The sequence below is a fragment of the Ovis aries genome, chromosome 3, assembly GCF_016772045.2.
Source record: "Ovis aries strain OAR_USU_Benz2616 breed Rambouillet chromosome 3, ARS-UI_Ramb_v3.0, whole genome shotgun sequence".
NCBI classification, from domain to species: domain Eukaryota; kingdom Metazoa; phylum Chordata; class Mammalia; order Artiodactyla; family Bovidae; genus Ovis; species Ovis aries.
This window is the reverse complement of record NC_056056.1, coordinates 60,913,370-60,933,619: the sequence shown is the minus strand read 5'-3', so window position 1 is coordinate 60,933,619 and position 20,250 is coordinate 60,913,370. Positions and strand designations below refer to the sequence as shown.

The 20,250-nt window shown below is 49.9% G+C and overlaps 1 protein-coding gene across 1 annotated transcript; it reads right to left on the bottom strand.

The window, feature by feature from the left end:
* Positions 1-401: 401 nt before the first annotated feature.
* Positions 402-9,824, bottom strand: ECRG4 (ECRG4 augurin precursor). Its single transcript, XM_004005917.6, has 4 exons — positions 9,646-9,824; positions 4,931-4,978; positions 2,859-3,016; positions 402-772 (listed from the first exon to the last, which is right to left on the bottom strand). Exons 1-4 carry the CDS (start codon positions 9,722-9,724, stop codon positions 614-616), a joined length of 444 nt encoding a protein of 147 aa, XP_004005966.3. The 5' UTR covers positions 9,725-9,824; the 3' UTR covers positions 402-613.
* Positions 9,825-20,250: the final 10,426 nt, after the last annotated feature.

The window sequence follows — 20,250 nt, the reverse complement described above, 5'->3', positions numbered from 1 at the left end:
AGACAAGGTTTAATTTCTTAACGTAAGTGAAGCTCTGAAATCAACCAAACTTTAGTGGTTTTTCTATTACCCATTTTTCCTGCCTAATAATACTAAACAGGTCCAGTTCTGGCTCAGGCCATGGAAGAGCAATCAAACTTGCAAAACCACATCAATGATTAGATCCTCCAAACTGTGTTCTGTGATCTTAAATGATTTCCAATAAATTTTCTTGCTGGGTTTTGCTTGTTTGCATTTAGTGTGGACTGAATTCTAACACACTGAAGACCCCTGCTCCATCCCATATCTTGGGATGGTAGGGACTCTTTGGAGGGTCACACTTGGTGCCTCTGAGAGGTTGAGAAACATCCAGGGAAGGAAAACTCTCGTCAGCTTAAGTTTCATTCAGACTTTCAAACTCAGACTTTTAAACAAAATGCTTTTATTTCTAGTTTTAAATGGAATACAGTGTTAGGAACTTGCATGGACTCTCGAAAGGCCTCTATATTTTCTGTGTTAATGCTTCCTTTCTGGCCATAGAAAGCGAGTAGGGAAGATGGGCCAAGACTAGACACGGCAGACACAGCCCGAGTGCTGAGCAGAGCCCACGGCCTGAGCCTGCCCGGAGGGGTGGTCAGTAGTCATCGTAGTTCACACTGGCTCCGTGCCGGAAGCTGTGGGCGCTCCGGGGGCCGATGGCCGCGTCCTCATCATAGTGGCGCTGGTAGTAATCGTAGTAGTCGTGCCCATTCCGATTTCTGTTCAGCCAATAGCTGATGTCATCCTCAAATTTCTGGAGAAGAGGGTGAGAAAGGATGGGATTAAGGACACCATTTCCCAGAGCACATTTTACTGGTGGTGTTTCTCTGCTGTTTTTCTTCAACAATGAATGACCCCTAATAGAAACTCCTGCAACATGGTCCTACCGTACAGCACAAGGAGGAACTATATTCAAAATCCTGTAGTAACTATAAGGGAAAAGAACCCGAAAAAGAACATATCTATGTGCGTGTGTGTCTGAAACTAGCACAACGTTGTAAATCAGCTGTTGCTGCTCAGTCACTAAGTCATGTCCAGCTCCCTGTGACCCCGTGACCTGCAGCGCGCCAGGCTTTTCCTGACCTTCACTATCTCCTGGAGCTTGCTCAAATTCATGTCTATTGAGTCGGTGATGCTGTCTAACCATCTCATCCTCTGTTTCCCCCTTCTCCTCTTGCCCTCAATCTTTCCCAGCATCAGGGTCTTTTCCAGTGAGTCATCAGGTGGCCAAAGTACTGGAGCTTCAGCTTCAGCATCAGTCCTTCCAGTGAATATTCTAGGTTAATTTCCTTTAGGATTGACTGGTTTGATCCCCTTGCAGTTCAAGGGACTTTCAAGCGTACTTCAATAAAAGAGTACTTCTCAACTATACTTCAATAAAAAATAATAAATAGTACTTAAAAAAATAATTACTCCTGGCTACAGCATCCCTGGGCCAGAGGTCAGTTCTAACCAGCAGGAGAGCACTGCTGAAAGCCTAGTCCCCAAAGGCATATGCACCCCTTCCCTTGAACCCCTACCTGTGAGTTCTGAATATACCCCAGACTTTGGCATTCTTCTTTTTTGGTAAAGAAAGCGGACATCTGCCCAATGTAGTAACAACTGGGCCCGCCCCCAGTGCTAGGTGTCTAGTGTGGCAGACGCTGACCCCCAGTCCTGCCTGGGCTGCTGCACAGGCTATGGGCTTAGTAAATGGTGGTGAACAGAATCACACTGCAGCCTCAGGGCGTGTCTGGTGGTGACTCTCTCACAACTGTAGTGATGCTCAAACAGGTCTGGTGTGCCGACTCAGGCTACAAACACTGACTACGTGGGCACAATTCCACCCTCTTCATCTGCTTGGCCTGTGGTTCTGACCTCTACCACTCTCACCACCCCCACCAGTCTCTGCTTTCAAAAGAAGATGGCTTGCTTGACTCACAATACTGCAGTTTGTCACACGGAGTAGTAGCCTCATTCTTTGGTTTTCCTCATTTTATAATCTTGTTTAAGGTTTTGCCTTAAAATAATTTTTTCAAAAAGCTTAAAAAATATTTTATAAATACAGAAATAATGCAGACTCACATTTTAAAAAAGCATGGTGGAAGGGAGACAAAGAGAAAGGGGCTGTTTCCACTGCCAATCCCTACTGGTGTCTGGGTGCATGTCCTTCTAGTCCCATCTGTGCATATGTTAGAACCTTACTGGATCCTCACATTTACTCACACTCAGATAAAACCGTACAGATACGGTCAGAGAGTTCCTAAAAAAATCAGACTCTCCCTGAATCTAAGTCCCAGCCTCTCTGGGCAGGGAAGTCTCTGGAATTCTGCTACCAAACCCTGATGGGAGGGATCCCATTGGGCACAGAAGGGTGGAAAATTCCAGCCAACACCCTTACACCTGACGGTCACGTGGTCCAGTGCCTGGCAGCTCTGGCTTTGACTTCAGAGCAAATAGCAGAACTTCATTCTCTGCTCGTTTCCCTGCATGCCCTCCCACCATCTGGTGGGAATCCAAGCCTCTCCTCCACCCCCAACCCTCATCCTCCCAGGGAGAGCCAGGCCTCTGCCCCCCAACCCTGCCCTGTAGGAAGCCAGCCTCCTTTCCCCACCTCCATCCTCAACCCCCATGGGAATCAGGCCTCTGCACCCCAACCCTCATTTCCTCAGGAAGATCCAGGCTTCTGCCCCTCAACTCCACTCTGCCTTGTAAGAAGCCAGCCCTCTGTCCCACCCACCCCCATGGGATCCAGGCCTCTGCCCCCCAACCCTCATCCCCACCAGGGGAAGCCAGGCCTCTGCACCAGCCCCCACTCTCCCAGGCCCCACCCCTCCTGCCAAAGGAGCCAAGACACCCACCGCCTCGTCGAAGCCCAGGTACAGGAAGTGCTGGTACCATTGCTGCACCTCTGGCCTCGAGCGGTCCCACAGCTGCCTCTTGGGCCTCCTAAGGCTGCTCAGGAACTCCTTGGCTCTGCTCTCCTGGACAGCCACCGGTGTCGTAGTGGGAGCAGGGGCTGAAACGAGTGGATCCCCCCCCCCAAGTACAAAGATGATTTCTCTCCTCACTGGGGTGAATCACTCTTCCACATCCCCTCCCACCCCACCTGGCAGGAGATGCTCTGGCACATCCTTCCTGCAGGACGCGGGTACAGTGCGGGCTCCCTCACTAGGTCCCACCCTGGGCTCTGGGGTAGCCAGCCCTGCCCTCCGGGCACTGCCATATCACAGGCCTGGGGTTGGGGCAGGAACCGAATTTAGCTCCTCCTCTGCAGCCCCTGGCTACCCCAGACCCAGGTCCAGCCCTGGATAGGAGCTGGTACTTCCTTGTGGGTTCTGCTGTCAAGAAACCACGGTGGATCCAGTGCTGCCTGGTGGGTGTTCACTGTCCAAGTAAACTAGAGCCCTCTGGGCCTGCTTAGGAGTCCAGGGGAGAGAGAGCTGAACAAGGGGCCCTGGGCAGGCCAGCCAGGTGAGTCCAGCAGGGCTGCGGGGACAAGCGGTGTCACCTGGGGTCCCACTGTGTGACCACCGATGATTGGACTGCCTCTTAATTGGGTGACCCTTGCTTTCCCACGGCTTCCCAGAATGCCTTCTGTTAATGGACTCAGTGCTGAAAGGGCCCCACTCCTGCAGATACACTCAGGGAAGCTCTGGGTCCTGGGCTGGCCCTGCTGACCAGCTCTGAGCCCCTGTCCCCTCATCTGTGACGCTGGCTGGATGGTCTTTGTCTTGAGGTTGGCATGGAGGCCGCACAGGAAAAGGAAGTCAAGTGCCCTTGTGTCCTTGCTCACATGGGTAAATACCAGCACGTTTGTATTCTCACCGCCTGCTTGTCTGGGCATTTTCCTCTGGGCCTGTCACACTGTTTCGCACACAGTAGGTGCTCAATATGTGTTTCTTGGCTTGAGCTGGATAAACGCTGAAGGTATACACAGAGGAGTCCTGATTTTCTCGGTCACTTTCTCTCTGGTATCCCTTCCACAGGTAGTCCTGCCAGAACTCCTATCAGCCCTGGTATCCCTGGGAGATGGCTGCCCTGCCCAGGGAGGGGGCCGTCTGAGGGGCCTGGGAGGTCAGGGGTGGACGAGGGCCTCAGGAGCGGCTGGAAGAGCTGGGGAGACGCTGGGAGTCCCTCTCCATACCGAGAGGGGCCACATGTGCTCAGCAGGTGTGTGTCAGGTGGAGGGGGGGGTCACTGCAGACCCCCTGGGAAGTAGCTGTATGAGCACCGGGCCCCACACCGGGGAACAGACTTCAAATTCAACCTCCTGAAGCCCCATTAACTCAGGGAAAAGAATAAGTGGCAAAAGTTCACCTCAGAAATTTAGTCTCCATTCTAAGGGACAGATAACTTTCTGTTATCCAAGTGAAGACACATGTTCCGAGGGAGAATGGTGTTGACAGGACCACAGGATGATGGATCCCATTGCAGGGGCCAGGACTCACCTGCATGGGTCCCAGACTGTTCATGTGCTACCACCACTACCTGAGGCATGCTCTTCACAACAGGTGTCAGCAACACAACGGTCTTTCCGGTTAACCCTCTCCCACGGGCCACTCGGGTATGGAGGACGCCCACAAGCCCACTCTGCACTGCCCCAGGACTAAGGCTGCGTGTGCTCTAGACTCAGGCATGTGCTCTAAAGGGCATCAGGGTTCTAAAACAGCCTTCCCTGAACACTGCCGCTCTGTTCCTTTTATTTTTGAATCTACACTGACAGCTTTCAGAGAAGCATTAACTGGCAATAATATTTATCTGATGAAATACCGCACTACATCTCCACAGAACCAACCCTTCTATCTGCTAACCTTTTAAGGAGTAAACACTTTCCATTTTCCAAACACAAGCCTCCAGTGAACAGATCAACATCCCTGTTTCCCTGCAACCCACTGAAGAATGCCCCCTTATCCATGTAGGCTGTATTTACCTTCTCGTTTCCGAAGCAGCAACTTGAGTTTATTTCCACTTATGCCGCCTGAAGGAATGAAGACAGAAATCATTTCAGGGTTGTACTGCACCCTTAAATTTCTCACATGCAAAAATCCACATTGGAAAAAACTCACTTCATACCCCTATCCTGCTTTGGCAGCTTGGTATCCAATGCTTGCTGCATTTCCTGTTGTGTAGAAAAGGCCATTCAGGCTGCCCGTTGCTCAAACTGGTGACAAGGACTACGGCTGAGCAGGACACTTTGAGCTACTGGAGACCATCTGAACTGTTCTCCAGGAAAAATAACGTTGTCCTTTGAGCCCTTCTATCATAGTATTCAGGCAGTCACCAGGAGTTAGGGGCATGCACGGCTGAGTCCCTCTGTTGTTCACCTGAAACTATCACAACATTGTTAACTGGCTATGTGTACACGCGTGCTCAGTTGTTCAGCCGTGTCCGACTCTTTGTGACCCTATGGACTGTAGCCTACCAGACTCCTCTGTCCATGCAATTCTCTAGGCAAGAATGCTGGAGTGAGGAGTTGCCATTTCTTCCTCCAGGAGATCTTCCCCACCCAGGGATTGAACCCTGGATCAAATTCTGCATTGGCAGGCTGAAACCTTATCACTGAGCCACCTGGGAAGCCCATATTCTAGTATAAAACTTAAAAAAAACTAAATAATATTCAGGCAGCTATCTGTCATATGTACCTGCCTGTAGGCTTTACTTTTCATGGTACAGTCTACTGAATAGAGTCCCCCCAAATTCATACCACCCAGAATCTCACTGTGGGAACTTATTTGAAAATAAGGTCTTGGCAGATGTAATGAGTTATGGATCTGGAGGTAACATGATGCTGGGTTTAGGCTGGGCTCTAAATCCAATGACTGACGTCCTTACAAGAAGAGGTGACACCACACAGATGGCAGTCATGAGAAGATGAAGGCAGAAGTGGGGTTTCTCCACCACAAGCCAAGGAACGTGCCTCAGTGCTCTCAAAGTTCAGCCCTGTGTTGTTACTTGCCCTGACTGTCTTACAATCAGGCATAATTTGTACCATTTACTGTGGTTTATATTCAGATCTAGAAGTGTTTATAACCTGCCCAATCGTTTAATAGGAAATGATGAGTTTGATCACATGGAAGGCCCCCTCTGGCCCGTGAGCTGGTTTGAAGACTGTGGAAGCCTCTGGTCTCTAAGTGCTACTTACAGGAATGAGGCTTGTCCTGTGGAGGGGGAACCAGAGGCCCTGGGAGAGAGCACAGCCTTGTAAAGACTGAGCAGAACATCCTTAGGTGTATTAGCCACAGTCTGGCCCAAGGATGGAGATGCTGAGATGCTGGTATCTTCAGCAGGTCCTGCCCTCCCCAACTGTGGACCAATTTGCAGCTGCAAAGGTGTGGTCTTCTGGGAATAGGAGCCAGAGCTCCGGCCAGACTTTCAGAAGTGTGTGGGGCCCAAAGAAGACTAAGAAACTCTGCTTTAAGAATTTATTATGTAGCTGGGGAGGAAAAAAAACACATTTGTAGCCAAAAGTCACAAATTGGCTGCTCACCAATTGGCTGCTCACCACCAAACGTGACCGGCAAGTGTGTTTTCTTAGGTGCCCCATGTTTACAGATTTAGTATTTGAATGTTGCCAGATTCAGGTCACTTGGCAGACCCCGGACACTTTACCTCTCAAGCTCCCCACAGGTGTTTGGATTTGGGTGCCTCCTACCTGCCTTTAGAATAGGGAGCCAGGTTTGCGGGGAACTCTAGGGGTCCCAGTGCAAGAGGAGAACACAGTGGGGCCACCCTCATGTCTTCAGAGGAGGGCTGGTATCTCTGGGCAGTGGGCTAAGTGGGCAGTGGTCTGAATTTAGAATCATCATCTATACTTCCAGTCAGTCTACAGAGATGTGGTTATTTAAAAAGCAGGTACAATTTTAGGCAGCATAAATAAAAGGAAAGTGTCTTGCATAAAGGAAATATTTGTCCTGCCTGTGTTTCAGCTTGTCTCTGATCAGCCCACCTGTTTTACTGTTTGGTTCAGGTGCTAACATGTGACCTTCAAACAGTCACAAAAAAAATAGGAGTTCTGGCAAATGGAAAAAGTTTTAGAAAGAGGAAAAAGTCCAGGAGGAACAAACAGCCTGCGTGTGTGTATGACAAATTAAAGGAATTTAGATGTTTAACTGGGGCTTCCCTGATGGCTCAGACGGTAAAGAATCTGCCTGCCAATGCAGGAGACCCGAGTTTGATCCTTGGGTTGGGACGATCCCCTGGAGGAGGGCATGGCAACCCACTCCAGTATTCTTGCCTGGAGAATTCCATGGACAGAGGAGCCTGGTGGGCTACAGGGCTGTAGCCCTGTAGAAAGTTGGATATGACTGAGTGACTCACACACACACACACACACACACACACACACACACACACACACACACACATAGATGTTTAACTAGAGGAAAGAAACTTCTGGAAGCAGAGCAATGGATGGCTCTAGGATGCCACTGGGCCATAGATTAGGGTGGGCAGCAGGCTGCCAGCACCGGACAGCCACCCAAGGCTGGAGCAAATCACCAGAGAAGCTTCCCATCCAGAGTCACTAGAGGTATCTGAGCATCAGCTGTGAGTCAGCAGTGGGGAGGCTGCTGCACAGGAGGTTCCGTTACACGGGGTGGGACCACTTTCAGTCTGTGCTTCCCTCCCAACCTCAAGAGCCAGCGAAGGAATCTACATTTGCCAACATGGACAGGGCACGAATCTGAGCATATTTTAGCATCTTAATATACGTGAGTCTCCAATGACTCAGAGTAGCCTGCTGAATTAAGTACCACCCCTCCGTCTGTATTCTGTAAGAGCGCTTTAATACTGATGAACTGAAAAGTGAAAAGTATTAGTTGCTCAGTCATGCCCAGCTCTTTGCGTCCCCTTGGACTGGAGCCTGCCAGGCTCCTCTGTCTGTGGAATTCTCCAGGCAAGAATGCTGGAATGAGTTGCCATGCTCTCCTCTAGGGGATCTTCCTGACCCAGAGATTGAACCTAGCTCTTCCACATTGCAGGCAGATTCCTTACCATCTGAGTGGCATTTGTGCTGAAGCTGCAATTTCTCCTAGCAAATCTGTGTCACTACTACCCCAGAAAGGTGAGCCTCATCAGATTCAGCTACACAATTGAAAAGGGTGAACAAGTCCTAAAATGATAAATATCAGCGGTGCCATGGTGCCAGTTAATGCCCACTGAACTGCAAATTTCAATGCATGAACGTGGACACCACGATAACTTTATTTGAAGAAAGGAATAAAGAATGAATGAGCCGCTGTGGGGTTTGTCTTGTGGCATCATGGAGTTCTACCCCAACACCACTGGTCACCATTTCCAGGCTGTGCTCATAAGCACTCCTGAGTTGATCAAGTTTAGCTCCCTGGCATTTCATCTCCCAGCAGGTTTGGAATTTCAAGATGCCCCCTTTGAAGCTCATGATAAACTGATCAAGAAAGGGCAATGGTCCCTTTCTCCATTAAATGCTTTTGGGTGTCATAAAATCACCTTGAGGACTTTACATAAAGATTTTTATTTGGTGTCATAAGAACTTTCACATTCCAGCTCAATGAACATAATATTTTAACTAACTCCTATCACTGCAGTCTTGGTATAAATGAAATAAAATACAAGTCCTGAAAAGAATGGGTTTCTAGATCATGTCCACTTGCTGTATTCAGATGTGGTTCTTAAAATGGGAGGAACAAGTGGGAGGTGATAAATCAGGTGATGGGGAGTGATTGACTGGCCTCCCTTGTGGTCCTAAATTAGAAAAGCAGTCACCCCAGCCCCTCTGTTGTGCTGATGCCCCCCAGGGCTCCCATTGCTCCTCTGGCCCATGTTTGCTGTTCCCTACTTGTGCTGACCACCCAAAACACAGATGTTCAGCAGCCAACGGGGTCCTGCCTTTCCACCCACCTTGCTTGGCTGCTTTGTGGTGCAAGAAACTTCAGTCTCAGGCTCTTGAGCAGGTCACCCTCCCACCTTCCAGCCCTTGCATCTTCCCAGTAGACCTGGGGTCACCACCCCACCTCTCATACCTGCAAAGGCACCCCTGCCTGCAGGAGGCCACTCCTGAGCCATAAAGGATGGCAAGAGGGAAGAGAGCGCTCAGGGTGAAACCTCCCTATGGTGGGCTCTGTGGGCTCCCAGGGTTCAGAAGTCCACACCCCACCCACTTCATCTGCAGCCTGTGCGTGAATGCACGCATTTTCTAGGGAAAGAACTGGGATCCAATCCATTCAAGAGGGCCTCCAAGAAGTAGAGACGTTGAAGAATTTCTCCTTTCAGAGCTTTTCCCCAGCCAGGAGGTGAGGCCCTGCTCCTGCTCTTGCAGATTTGCAGGCCTGGAACTTAACTGAGCAGAGGCGCCTGGAAGGGAACCCTGGAAGGGATCCTGGGGATGAAGGCCCTTTGACTCCTCTGAGTTCTGGGTGCCGCCTGCCTACAGCGCCCACTGCGCCTTGCCCCTAGCGTTCTGTCCAAGGCTCCTCCGCCTCTTTTCCCACGGTTGCCGCGAACACCTGAGACCCTGCCCTTGACCCTGAACTCTGCCACTTCCCACCGCGCAAGGGCAGAACCCAAGACCGCTTTCAACTCTTGGTCCTTGCCAGGGAGGACTCGGGATGTACGCCTTGGTCTCCGCGCCCTCCTCTGGGCGTTAGCGCCGTGAAATCGCCCCCTTACCTGGGCCCACGCACAGCAGCAGCAGCAGCGCCAGTGCGGTCATGACCAGGAAGGCGGGCCGAGCGGAGGAGGGGGCCATGGTTGCAGCGGATGCGCTGGAGAGAGATGAGCGCGCCTTGGCCAGTGCGCGGGAAGGATAAGGCAGACGCTTGTTCTGGAGAACCCGGCGCCAGCGGACTGCGCCCTGGAGAACTGCACTCAAGGGTACTGGACGCGCGGGCGTTCCCCGAGTCCGGGCCGGGGCGGGACCCGACAGGCGGGCGCTGTGCCGACGGGCCGCGGGCCAAGCGTCCGTGCCAAGTCTCCGCGCCCCTCTCTCCGGCCGCAGCTCCTCCAAGGCTGCGGGGCTGCGGGCGCCTGGGCCGCCAAAGACCATGGGCGAAGGGCAAGAGAGCTCCGGCTGCCTCGGGACGGGGCGCGCATCCAGCGGGGGAAGGGCTGGGTGCTCTGAGGGTCCCCGCTCAGGCCTCAGGATCTCGCCGCTACCGGCCCTCCCGACCACAGTCCCCTCCCCTGCTCACCGCGCGCCCTGGTCCCCCAGCCCTCTCCCTCCCTCCCGCTCAGGCCTTCGGAATGTCCTGGCTTTGCGTCGCAGCTCTAAAGATTCATTTGGCAGCTCTGTGCTTCGTGCTGTTTAAGTCTCCACGCTCTGGGCTCAGAGCTGCATTCCAGGAAAACATCTCGCTCCAGAGACTCCAACAGACGAGCCTTTCAGTAATCAGGAGAGAATGAGCCCCGCAAGTGTTCACACGTCTCCATCGTGTGCCCCATCCACGCACACTAAAGGGGCACCCGGCACCCGCGTGAGCCCACGGGAGCTGAAGCACCCCTCCCGCGTTCCTGACCTGTGCACAGAGGAGGACCCCCGCGGGCGGCGCGGCTTCTGGGAGCTAACCCCTCTAGGCCCATCTACACTGCGGCCGCCTCTCCTTTAACACCTCAGCACCCTGTACCTGTACCAATAGTTCACCAGGTAAAGAATCCGCCTGCCAGTGCAGAAGAGACGCGGATTCGATCTCTGGGTTGGGAAGATCCCCTGAAGAAGGAAATGGCAACCGGTTCCAGTATTCTTGTCTGGAGAATCCCATGAACAGAGGAGCCTGGTGGGCTACAGTCCATGGGGTATAAAAGAGTCGAACAGGACTTAAGGACTAAACAACAACATAATACAGAAAAGTGTGCAGATCAAATATATAACTTCACAATAGAGATGTTGCTACCTTCCCAATTCTGCAGGAGCTGATGTTCCTCCCAGCTTCTACCCCCACATGTAGCTTAATAGTTTAGTTTGAGGCAATCCTCTTGTTTTGAGGGGGGAAGATTATTTAAAGTCTTTTCTGAATTTGTTACAATATTGCTCCTGTTTTTATCTTTTGGGTTTTTTAGCGTGAATGCGTGTGAAATCTTAGCTTCCCAACCAGGGATCGAACCTGCACCCCCTGCATTGAAAGGTGAAGTCTTAACCACTGGACTGCCAGGGCAGTCCCTTAGGTAATCCTTTTTTAAAAACTTCATTGGTATTTTATTTTCATTTCCTTAAAGAGGAAAAAAACCAACAACAACCTCAAACACTTTTGGTTACCGGGAGGAAGACACTAATGATTAAAAGGATTAAGAGGATCAGATTCATTACTGTGAATTGAATCCAATTTAATTCAGTTCAGTCCTTATCAATATGTTTCTCAAGATGCTCAGTGGACATTCCTATAAACAGTCTTCCGGAGTGACATGTTTGGCTCCCATGTTCACGTCTGCCTTACATGTTGTCAGTACCGTTTATCAACACGAGTAACAGCGCACAGAGCCCTGCATCCTCCTGTCTCTCTGTCTTTTGTCTGTTTCCATCAGTGCCAGGTCTTTGATTGCTTGGGTCCTACTGACTGGGCTTTCTCTCTCTCTCTCTCTTTCTCGTGCACGAACACAGAAGGGTTCCCTTGTAGAGGAGGGCAGGGGAGGGAAGGTGACTTTGATGGCCCTAAGAGCCATAACTGATGCTTCAATAAGAGGCTCAGGTGTGATGAGTGATGAAATGCCCCATGTTCATTCACAGGGAGACAGCCCTGTGTCAGCAGCAGGACCCTCTCCCCTCCACCAACTTCCCGGGATCTGCCAAGCTCCAGTGCCCAGCTGGAGATACTGTGCCTGTTCCAGCATCCACTTCCTTTCTGTTTGTTTACTTGTTCAACTGCTGCTGCTGCTGCTAAGTCACTTCAGTCATGTCCAACTCTGTGCTACCCCGTAGACGGCAGCCGACCAGGCTCCCCATCCCTGGGATTCTCCAGGCAAGAACACTGGAGTGGGTTGCCATTTCCTTCTCCAAGGCATGAAAGTGAAAAGTGAAAGTGGAGTCACTCAGTCGTGTCCGACTCTTTGCAACCCCATGGACTGTAGCCTACCAGGCTCCTCCATGCATGGGATTTTCCAGGCAAGAGTACTGGAGTGGGTTGCCATTGCCTTCTCCTGTTCAACTGCACTTGCTTATAAAATGAAGTGCTTCAAAAAGTCCTTTTCTTCCTATTTACTTAAATCCACCATCCCCTTCTTCCCTCTACCGAAGCTGGTCTATTCCTCATTCCACTGTTTCTCAGATTGGGTCTAAAAGTCCCAAGGTGCTTGTTAAGGCAGGTTCCTGGGCTACATTCCTTGGAATTTTGATCCACTTTGTCCTGAGTGGAGCTCAGGGGTCTTTGTTTTTCTGGGGGATGCTGATGCAAGCAATGCTCAGGGTGCTTTCTGGGTCCCCATCCCCACCAAAACCCACTTGCCACCTTCAGCCTCTGCTCCACTGACATGCCTACATGCGGCCTGTCCAGCATGGGGGCCTTAGGGTAGGTGCAACAGGGAGGCTCAGGGCTCCCAGAGAGAGCATTCTAAGATCAGCTGCTCCAAAAGACAAGAAGAGGAAGCAGCTGACACCTTAGGGGCTTGGCCTGGAAACTGACCCGCGTCAATGCCACCATGCTCTTGATGGGAGCAGTCACAGAGCCCACCACCCGGGGAAATTCTGGGGAGGGTCAAAGGTGCCATTTCTCAGTGGGGGATGTCAAAGAATGTGTGGCTGTCTTTAATCCACTGCCCTCCCCACTTCTCAAGGCCAAGCTCAGATGCTGCCTCCTCCAGGAAGTCTCTCCTGCTTCCCCCTTGGGGCCAGGTGCATACTGCCCTCTGAGTTCCTCCAGGCCTATTTTCCCCCTCAAGGTTTCTTTCTTCTGCTTTATTTCTCTTTGACCTCTTCAAGTTGTTTGTTTTCTTTATTTCCCCATAAAACTGACACCCAGTAAATATTTGGTGAATGAATAAGTGTTGCCATCGAGAGGTGAATCTGTAGTTACACAGGTCTTGTATAAATGAGATCATTTCATATGTTTCTGTCTATTTTAGGTTTACTATTTAAAAAGTACATGTTACATATAACAAAAGCTCATAGCAGCCCAGGGACAGTATAAGGAAAGCCCCCTGAGTAGAGACCCTCCTCCAAGGCCAGTGTAGAAACTGCCGACACCCCAGAAAACTGGTGAGTGCAGGGTTAATCTGCATACGCAGTGGTGGGTCCTCAAAACTCCCTTCCTGTTTATTAAGCGAATTCCCACATTGGAATTTTAATAACTTTTGCCATTTCAAATAACTAACCGAAGCCAAAGGCAGGGAATGCAGGAAATGCAGGAAAGCTTCCTTTCAGCCTAAAAAAATACTCAAAGGACAGAGTCCTTATTATGCACAGTTCAGCTCCTGGGAAGGTTCATTGAGCAGGGTTCTGGAGGGGCCAAGGACCCCACAGACAGATGTGATCTTAGCAATGTGTCCCTCAGGAGGACAGGTCCTTAGTGATGGGATCCCTCAGGAGGACATGGTCTTTAGTGATGGCACCCCTCAAGAGGACGTGGACCTTAGTGATAGGACCCCCTCAGGAGGACATGATCCTTCATGATGGTGTTCCAAAGGTCACATGGTCCTTAGTGATGGGGCCCCTCAGGAGGATGTGGACCTTAATGATGGTGCCTCATAGACAGATGTGGTCTTTAGTGATGGGGCCACTCAGGCCACGTGGTTCTTAGTGAAGATGAACATAGGCGAATGTGGACCTTAGTGATGGGACCCTTTGGGCCATATGGTCCTTAATGAAGGTGAACTGAGATCCCCAGCCTTGGTATAAAGACAGTCAATATCTTGAAGAAATGGGCTTCAGATCCCTAAGGGGCCTCTGGTGAAAAAGAGGTGACACTACTAAAACATATTTGCACATTAAATGGAGCCAGTTTCCAGTCTCTTCCTGCATTAAATTTGCAGCATTTTAACCAAAGCTGAGGAGACCCCAGAGACCTGGAGCAGATCACTGAGGTGGAGTATAGCCCAGCTGCCCACGATGGAGCAAGCCCCCTGCACTTTGCCTGAAGTCCTTTGTCCTGTGGAGAAGGGAGCATGCATGTTCTCAGTATAAAACCAGAGCAGTTGCTCAATGACCTGGATGCAAAGGATGATGTCATTGTGGGGGCATCATCATGGGGGCGAGCTGCTCCAGGCAGGAGGGGTCCCAGCCCTGGGCACCAAGACCACAGCCAGAGGCTTGCTCTCTACACCTGGTCCTGGGGTTACCTGGCCTCATAGTGGGTGTCCAGGGACTGGGCACAGATGGGGCAGGGGCCACAGGACCCACAGGGCCATCAACCAGTGTGACATTCCTTAAGGAATGACTCAAAATAGTCTTGTCACCTTCGACAGAGACACCCTGAATCCCAGAGCAGAGGGACAAGATCTTGCTGTGGCCTCGCTCCTGTGGTCAGGCGTCAGCAGTCACTGAGCACTGCTGGGGTCTTTTTGGGGCCCAATTAGAGCATCATCACCACATGGTCCACAGAGCTCCCCCAGGCCGCTGGGGCTCTTCCAGTTTCCTTTTGTTCTTGCTGTTATCTCATTTCATTGTTTGTTGCTGCTGTGAATTACTGAGCACAGAATTTTAAGACAGCCGCGTGGATGCCTCATATGTGTGTGTGTTTCATCACTCAGTGTGCCCTACTCTTTGTGACCCCATGGAAGATAAGGTTTCCCAGGCAGCAATACTGGAGTGGGTTGCCGTTTCCTCTGCCAGGGGATGCTCCTGACCCAGGGGTGGAACGTGTGTCTCCTGTGTCTCCTGAACTGGCAGGTGGATTCTACGCCACCGAGCCATCAGCGAAGCCCTAGCACCTTACGGGTAGATTGAAAATGTGATTCAAACCAGCTCCCTCCAGCCCCCTCGTGAGCATCCGGGATCATTCCTTTTACTAAGGCGGCGTACTTTCAAGATGCTCTGCTCAAATACAAATATTCTTGATTAGGTGACAGCAGTATGATATCCTCCATTCACAGAGATGGAGAAGCAGCCGTGGTACCATCACAGGCACCCTCTGTCCCCTCCGAGGGTGTAGACACCTGTTAGGCATAAAGGGCCGCCCTTGGAAACCGAACCTACAACTAAATGGTGTTTTCCGATTCCCAAGTCCTTCTCAGGATCTGCGGGGCTTGCAGGAGTGACCTTTCCCCCTTTTACAGATCAGGAACCTGGGTCTCAGAGGCTGTGACTCACCAGTCAGTCAGTGGGCTGACTCAGCCCGGGCTCTGACACTCCTCTGGTCTCTATGCGTCCTCAGATGGCCCAGAGACAAGAGCCCCTGCTGGGTGCCCTGCGTGGGGATGTGTAGGGGCAGATTCAAGTCCTCAGGACACTGTCAGTCTAGCGAGAGAAGCAGGACACACACTGAAGTGTCAGGAGCAGCGGACTGCACGTAGATTTGCAGCTGTTTGAAAGCTATCTCCAAATCGGCATTTTAAGGTCCTCAAGCCATGAAGGTTACTATTGTTAGGAACAAGAATGATAAAGCTTTACGTAAGTGATTGATGGTTTATCAACACCTTCACATGGAGTTCTTTATTTTAAACTCGTTATTTGGGGTGAGGATCAAGTCTTTCTGCCAAATCTTGTCCCTCCATCTTAAGATTCTACTCAAGAATCTTGTCACCTGAGAAATTTACGCAGGAAATTTCCTGTTACCTTTGATCGGTATAAACCTGTTTATATCATCTTGGCATGCTAGTTTGAACTCATTTAGCTATTTCCTTTGGGAGATTTGGTCTTTGCTCTATTTTTTCTCCCTTGTGTGTGTGTGTGTGTGTGTGTTGCAGGCCAGGAGGGAGGCAGCTTAAAGTCATTTTTGTATTTCATTCGTCAGACCCTCCAAGCTGGGGCTGTGTATCCTGAGTCATTGTTTACTGCCCAGCAGGAGCTGGCCCTTGCAGAGCTGCCTGCAGACGCAGGAAGGGGTGGGGCGGCCCCCGGGTGCTGGGGCGGCTCAAGGACTGGGGGGAGGGGAAGGGGCTTGTCACAGGGATGGACCCCAGTTACCCTTATTCACTATTCATGTTTCTCCTTGAAGGGCCCTGCCCCACGTGGGAGCAACAACATTCACAAGGCACGGCCGTAAGATGAGCCCCTGCAAGACCATGGTGGGTATGATCATGCTGTGACCTTCCCTCCATCCGGAAGCCCAGGCACCAGTCAGTGGACATAAAGTGTTTATTAGAGCCCCACTCCCTATCATGCAACCTGAGTTATTCTTAAATATTTTCATTAAAGTACAGCTGACTTACAAAGTTGTGTTAATCTGTGGTGAAAAGCCAAGTGATTCCATCATGCACATACCTCTATCCATTCTTTCTCATATTCTTTTCCATTCTGGTTCATTACAAGCTACTGAACATAGTTCCCTGTGCTATACGGTAGGAGCTTGTTGTTTATTTTACACAGAGCTGTGTATCTGCCATAGCATCATGGATGGACCTAGAGATGATCACGCTAAGTGAACTAAGTCAGAGAAAGACAAATACCTTTTGAGTTACTCACATATAACTTTCCCCTGCTTCCTCTTGAAGAAGGAATTCATAGGGCCTGGACTCCATCTTAGTCCTGTTCATGCTGATCATGCTGATCATGCTCGGCCACCTTTCCAATGGATTCTGAACTCTGTGTTTAGTGCCTATGAAGACAACAACAGAAGGATAAGACCCCCTCCAGCCATGGGAATCTTGAAGATTGTATCCAGGTTACTCATCCCCTAAGAGAAAACATACACTAATCACCCCTTCCTCCAGACAGGCCATACATTTTTCTGTATCAGTTGGAGTGTAACCTCGGGTTTATTGATTATTGGCTAATTGTTTGACTGTTTGAGCACATGAGCACACAGCGCGTGAATGATGGGGTTATTGGGATTGTATTTTCCTTGGTTTATTTAAGTCTCAAGGAATTTGGAGTGTTGGGTTCAGACGCGTACACATGGGGTATAAAAGATTTTCACAAATGCTGGTCGGGGTCCTTAGCTAAGAGGAGACTCTGCCTTGGGCCGGCTGGTGTAATAAACTGCACTCCACTATCTGCATTGTCCTTCTGAGTGAGTTTGTTTCCCGGAACGCGTGGCTACAACACCCTGACTGTCTAAGCCCGAAAACAGAGGCTAATCACACCCAAGTTTTCTCCTGACTGCACTCGGGCGAAACTGAAGTCAAAGCAACAGCGCACTGTTTAATGTGCAGTTCAAAGGGGTCTGAGGAGTGTGTGCAGCTGTGTGTCCAGCACACGTCACTCCAGAACAGACTAACCCACTGCCCACTCCTGGGTTCCCCAGCTGAGGCCTGAGAGCAGGTCACCTCGGAGGGGAGAACACGTGTTTGATTTGAGGGAGGTCGTTTTAACTCCCATGTCAGCCATGTGGAGTGCGTGCCTGCAGCCGTGGAGGGAGACAGGGGTGACACACAGGCCCCCACAGCTCAGTTGGGTCCATGACCTTCCTGGGCCTGTGTGATACCGCGCCAGTCCAAGCCCTTGCTGAGTTAGGGCTTAAGACCCAAAGTGGCCCAATGCACAGAAATTTCCAGAGACAGGCTGCTCCTGACTCAACACAGAACCCTCGCACAGAGCGTTCTCTGTCAGGGTTCACGTTGCTACACTTGGGCCAAAACCACTCTGCACTTCCTCTCTCACCCCCACAGGGCTGGCGTCTCGGAGGATTCGGATGTTCTGACTCCAGGCAGCTGGCAGGGCTGAGGCTGCCAGCCAGGTAACGGAACCTGTCTCATCAGTGAGAGGCAACAAGGCTTCTCACTGAATAGTGGGGCCTTCATGTAATTTTAACATTAAAGCATTTTGTGCCTCTCTGGGTAGGGGGGACATCTTTCTAACAACTGTTTTCCTGCCCCTCACATACCCCCAGACCCCTGTTTCCAAGATTGGACTTATACCCTCAAAACTAACACAACATTGCAAATCAACTTTACTCCAATAAAATTTTTTTAAAAATTGGACTTGGCTATAATAATTGGTTCCACCTCTTCTAAGCTCCCAAGGACATGCAGCAGTGGTGATTATACCAAGCATTTTGATTTCTTATATTAACTGGTTTTTATAAAGATCAAATCATATTTTGCACAGCATGAAAGAGGGCCAGAAGTATTCCAATACTCTGCAAGAAAATAAAATTCTAGGGGTTAAATGTTTCCTTACAGCTCCAAGCTGCTCAAAGAATGTATAGGTAAAACTGTATATAGTTTTGAGGTCATAGTTTGAAGCTCTTTCAGGGTAGGGGATGGGCTTCCCTGGTGGCTAAGTCAGTAAAGAATTTGCCTGCAATGTGGGAGACCCTGGTTTGATCCCTTGGTCAGAAAGATCCCCTGGAGGAGGAAATGGCAACCCACTCCAATATTCTTGCCTGGAGAATCCCATGGACAGAGGAGGCTGTCAGAGTCTCAAAAGAGTCAGACACATGATTTCGCAACTAAATCATCGAGGTGGGGAGGACATGTCTGCCTCTGGTATGGAGGGTGACTTAAATAACTTTGGTGAAATTTCAGAGAAAAACACATTGGCCCCCAATTGCTCTGTTTAAAAGAACCTGCTTCAATACCATGAAATCTAATACCTAAACCAACTAGATATTTAGTTGACGCAAGATATATTATCAAATATTTTGGTGAAAAGGACTTCAATTAAATACTACTGATAATGGAATTCAAGTGAAACTAATTATCTTTACAAAGCTTAGATGGGCAATTTTTTCTGGGTCAGTTCTTTTTCCTTCGTCAAAATTCCTAATGATGGCAAACATGCGAAGATATCCATAGAGAAGATTCAGTCACTCATACTCTGCTCTGCATGTCTCATTACTTCCAACAAGGCAACCCCTCTCACTTCCTCAAGCCCATTAGATGCCCAGACACTCAGGAGATTACTTAAACATCAATGATTAAAGGTATGCAGGCTATGCTTTGCAGATAAGCCATCTTCCTGCCTATAGAAGCAGGAGGATTTAAAGTTTGTTCATTGATAGAATCAACTCCAGATCAAACAAGAATGACAAATTCTTCAGAATGTAAAACAGTCACTTCCAGGACTACTCTTTTTCTGTTGTTTAAATGTTACTCTTTTTTTTTTTTTTGGCCGAGGGATATGGGATCTTAATTCTCAGACCAGGACCTGCATCCCTTGCATTGGGAGTGTGGGGTCCTAACCACTGCACCACCAGGGAAGTCCCCCAGGACTACTCTTAAGCTCTCAAATGTACTGTTAAGGGGACCACTCTCCTTCAAGGAAGTCATGTGTCTTTTGGTAAATGCCATGGAGCTGACTGTCCTCTGAATCCATTATCAGGATGAAAAAGGCAGAGATGAAGGAGGAGAAAGAGACCGTCCTGTGAAGATTAGTCCCTTAGACAACTATTTTGTCCCTTCCAATGCCAAAACGTTGACCAGACTCATTTCCTTGGGCTTCTTGTCCATTGACCCTATCTGTCCTGTGATGAAACAGCTGGAGGGCCACAGGCTCGGTCACTCTTAGTTATCCCTGTTTAGGACCACTGGTTGTCCATGGTGCGATCAGAGTTTGAAGGAAATGGCTGGAGGGTAGCTGAGCTTGCCAGGAGCTGGGAAGTCTGTGCAGAAAGGACCTGGCTGGACTTGTTAGGAGCTGTATTAGGAAGGCTGATCCCACCAGGCTGGGGAGTTGATTCTGGTATCCGGCGGGGGCGGAGGTCAAGAAACAAAGGTGTCATGGGAGGAGAGCTTGGATGTGTGGGTGGGGCTCCACATACTCCTCTCCTCCAGGACCAGCTCAGGGGAGAAAAACACAAGAGGACTCATGGTGAAGATCAGTGAATAAATAAACTCAGCCAACTGAATCTCATCATCAAGGTAGTGGTTGGGAGCCAAGAGACAAAAACCCACAAAAACAACCAAAGCAGAGACTCAAGAGGAGGAAAGTGGGGACAGGACTATAATGAATAAATAAACATGGGTGGCAGGGTCATCAAAACTCCAGCTGGGGGTGAACCAAAGCAGTGCTACAAACACGGTGACCTTCACTGCTGCCAACAGAGCCCAAATGTGGTAGGTGCGGGTGGAGAGGGGGCTTCAGCCAGACTCCTGTTATTACCGGGACTTACTGTAGAAACTGTAGTGCACTTCCACCATGAAGATTCTACTACAAACACACACACACACACACACACACACACACACACAAAAAGCCCAGAACAACAACAAAAACCTTAACAAGAGACCTCTTTATGGGATGGAAATGAA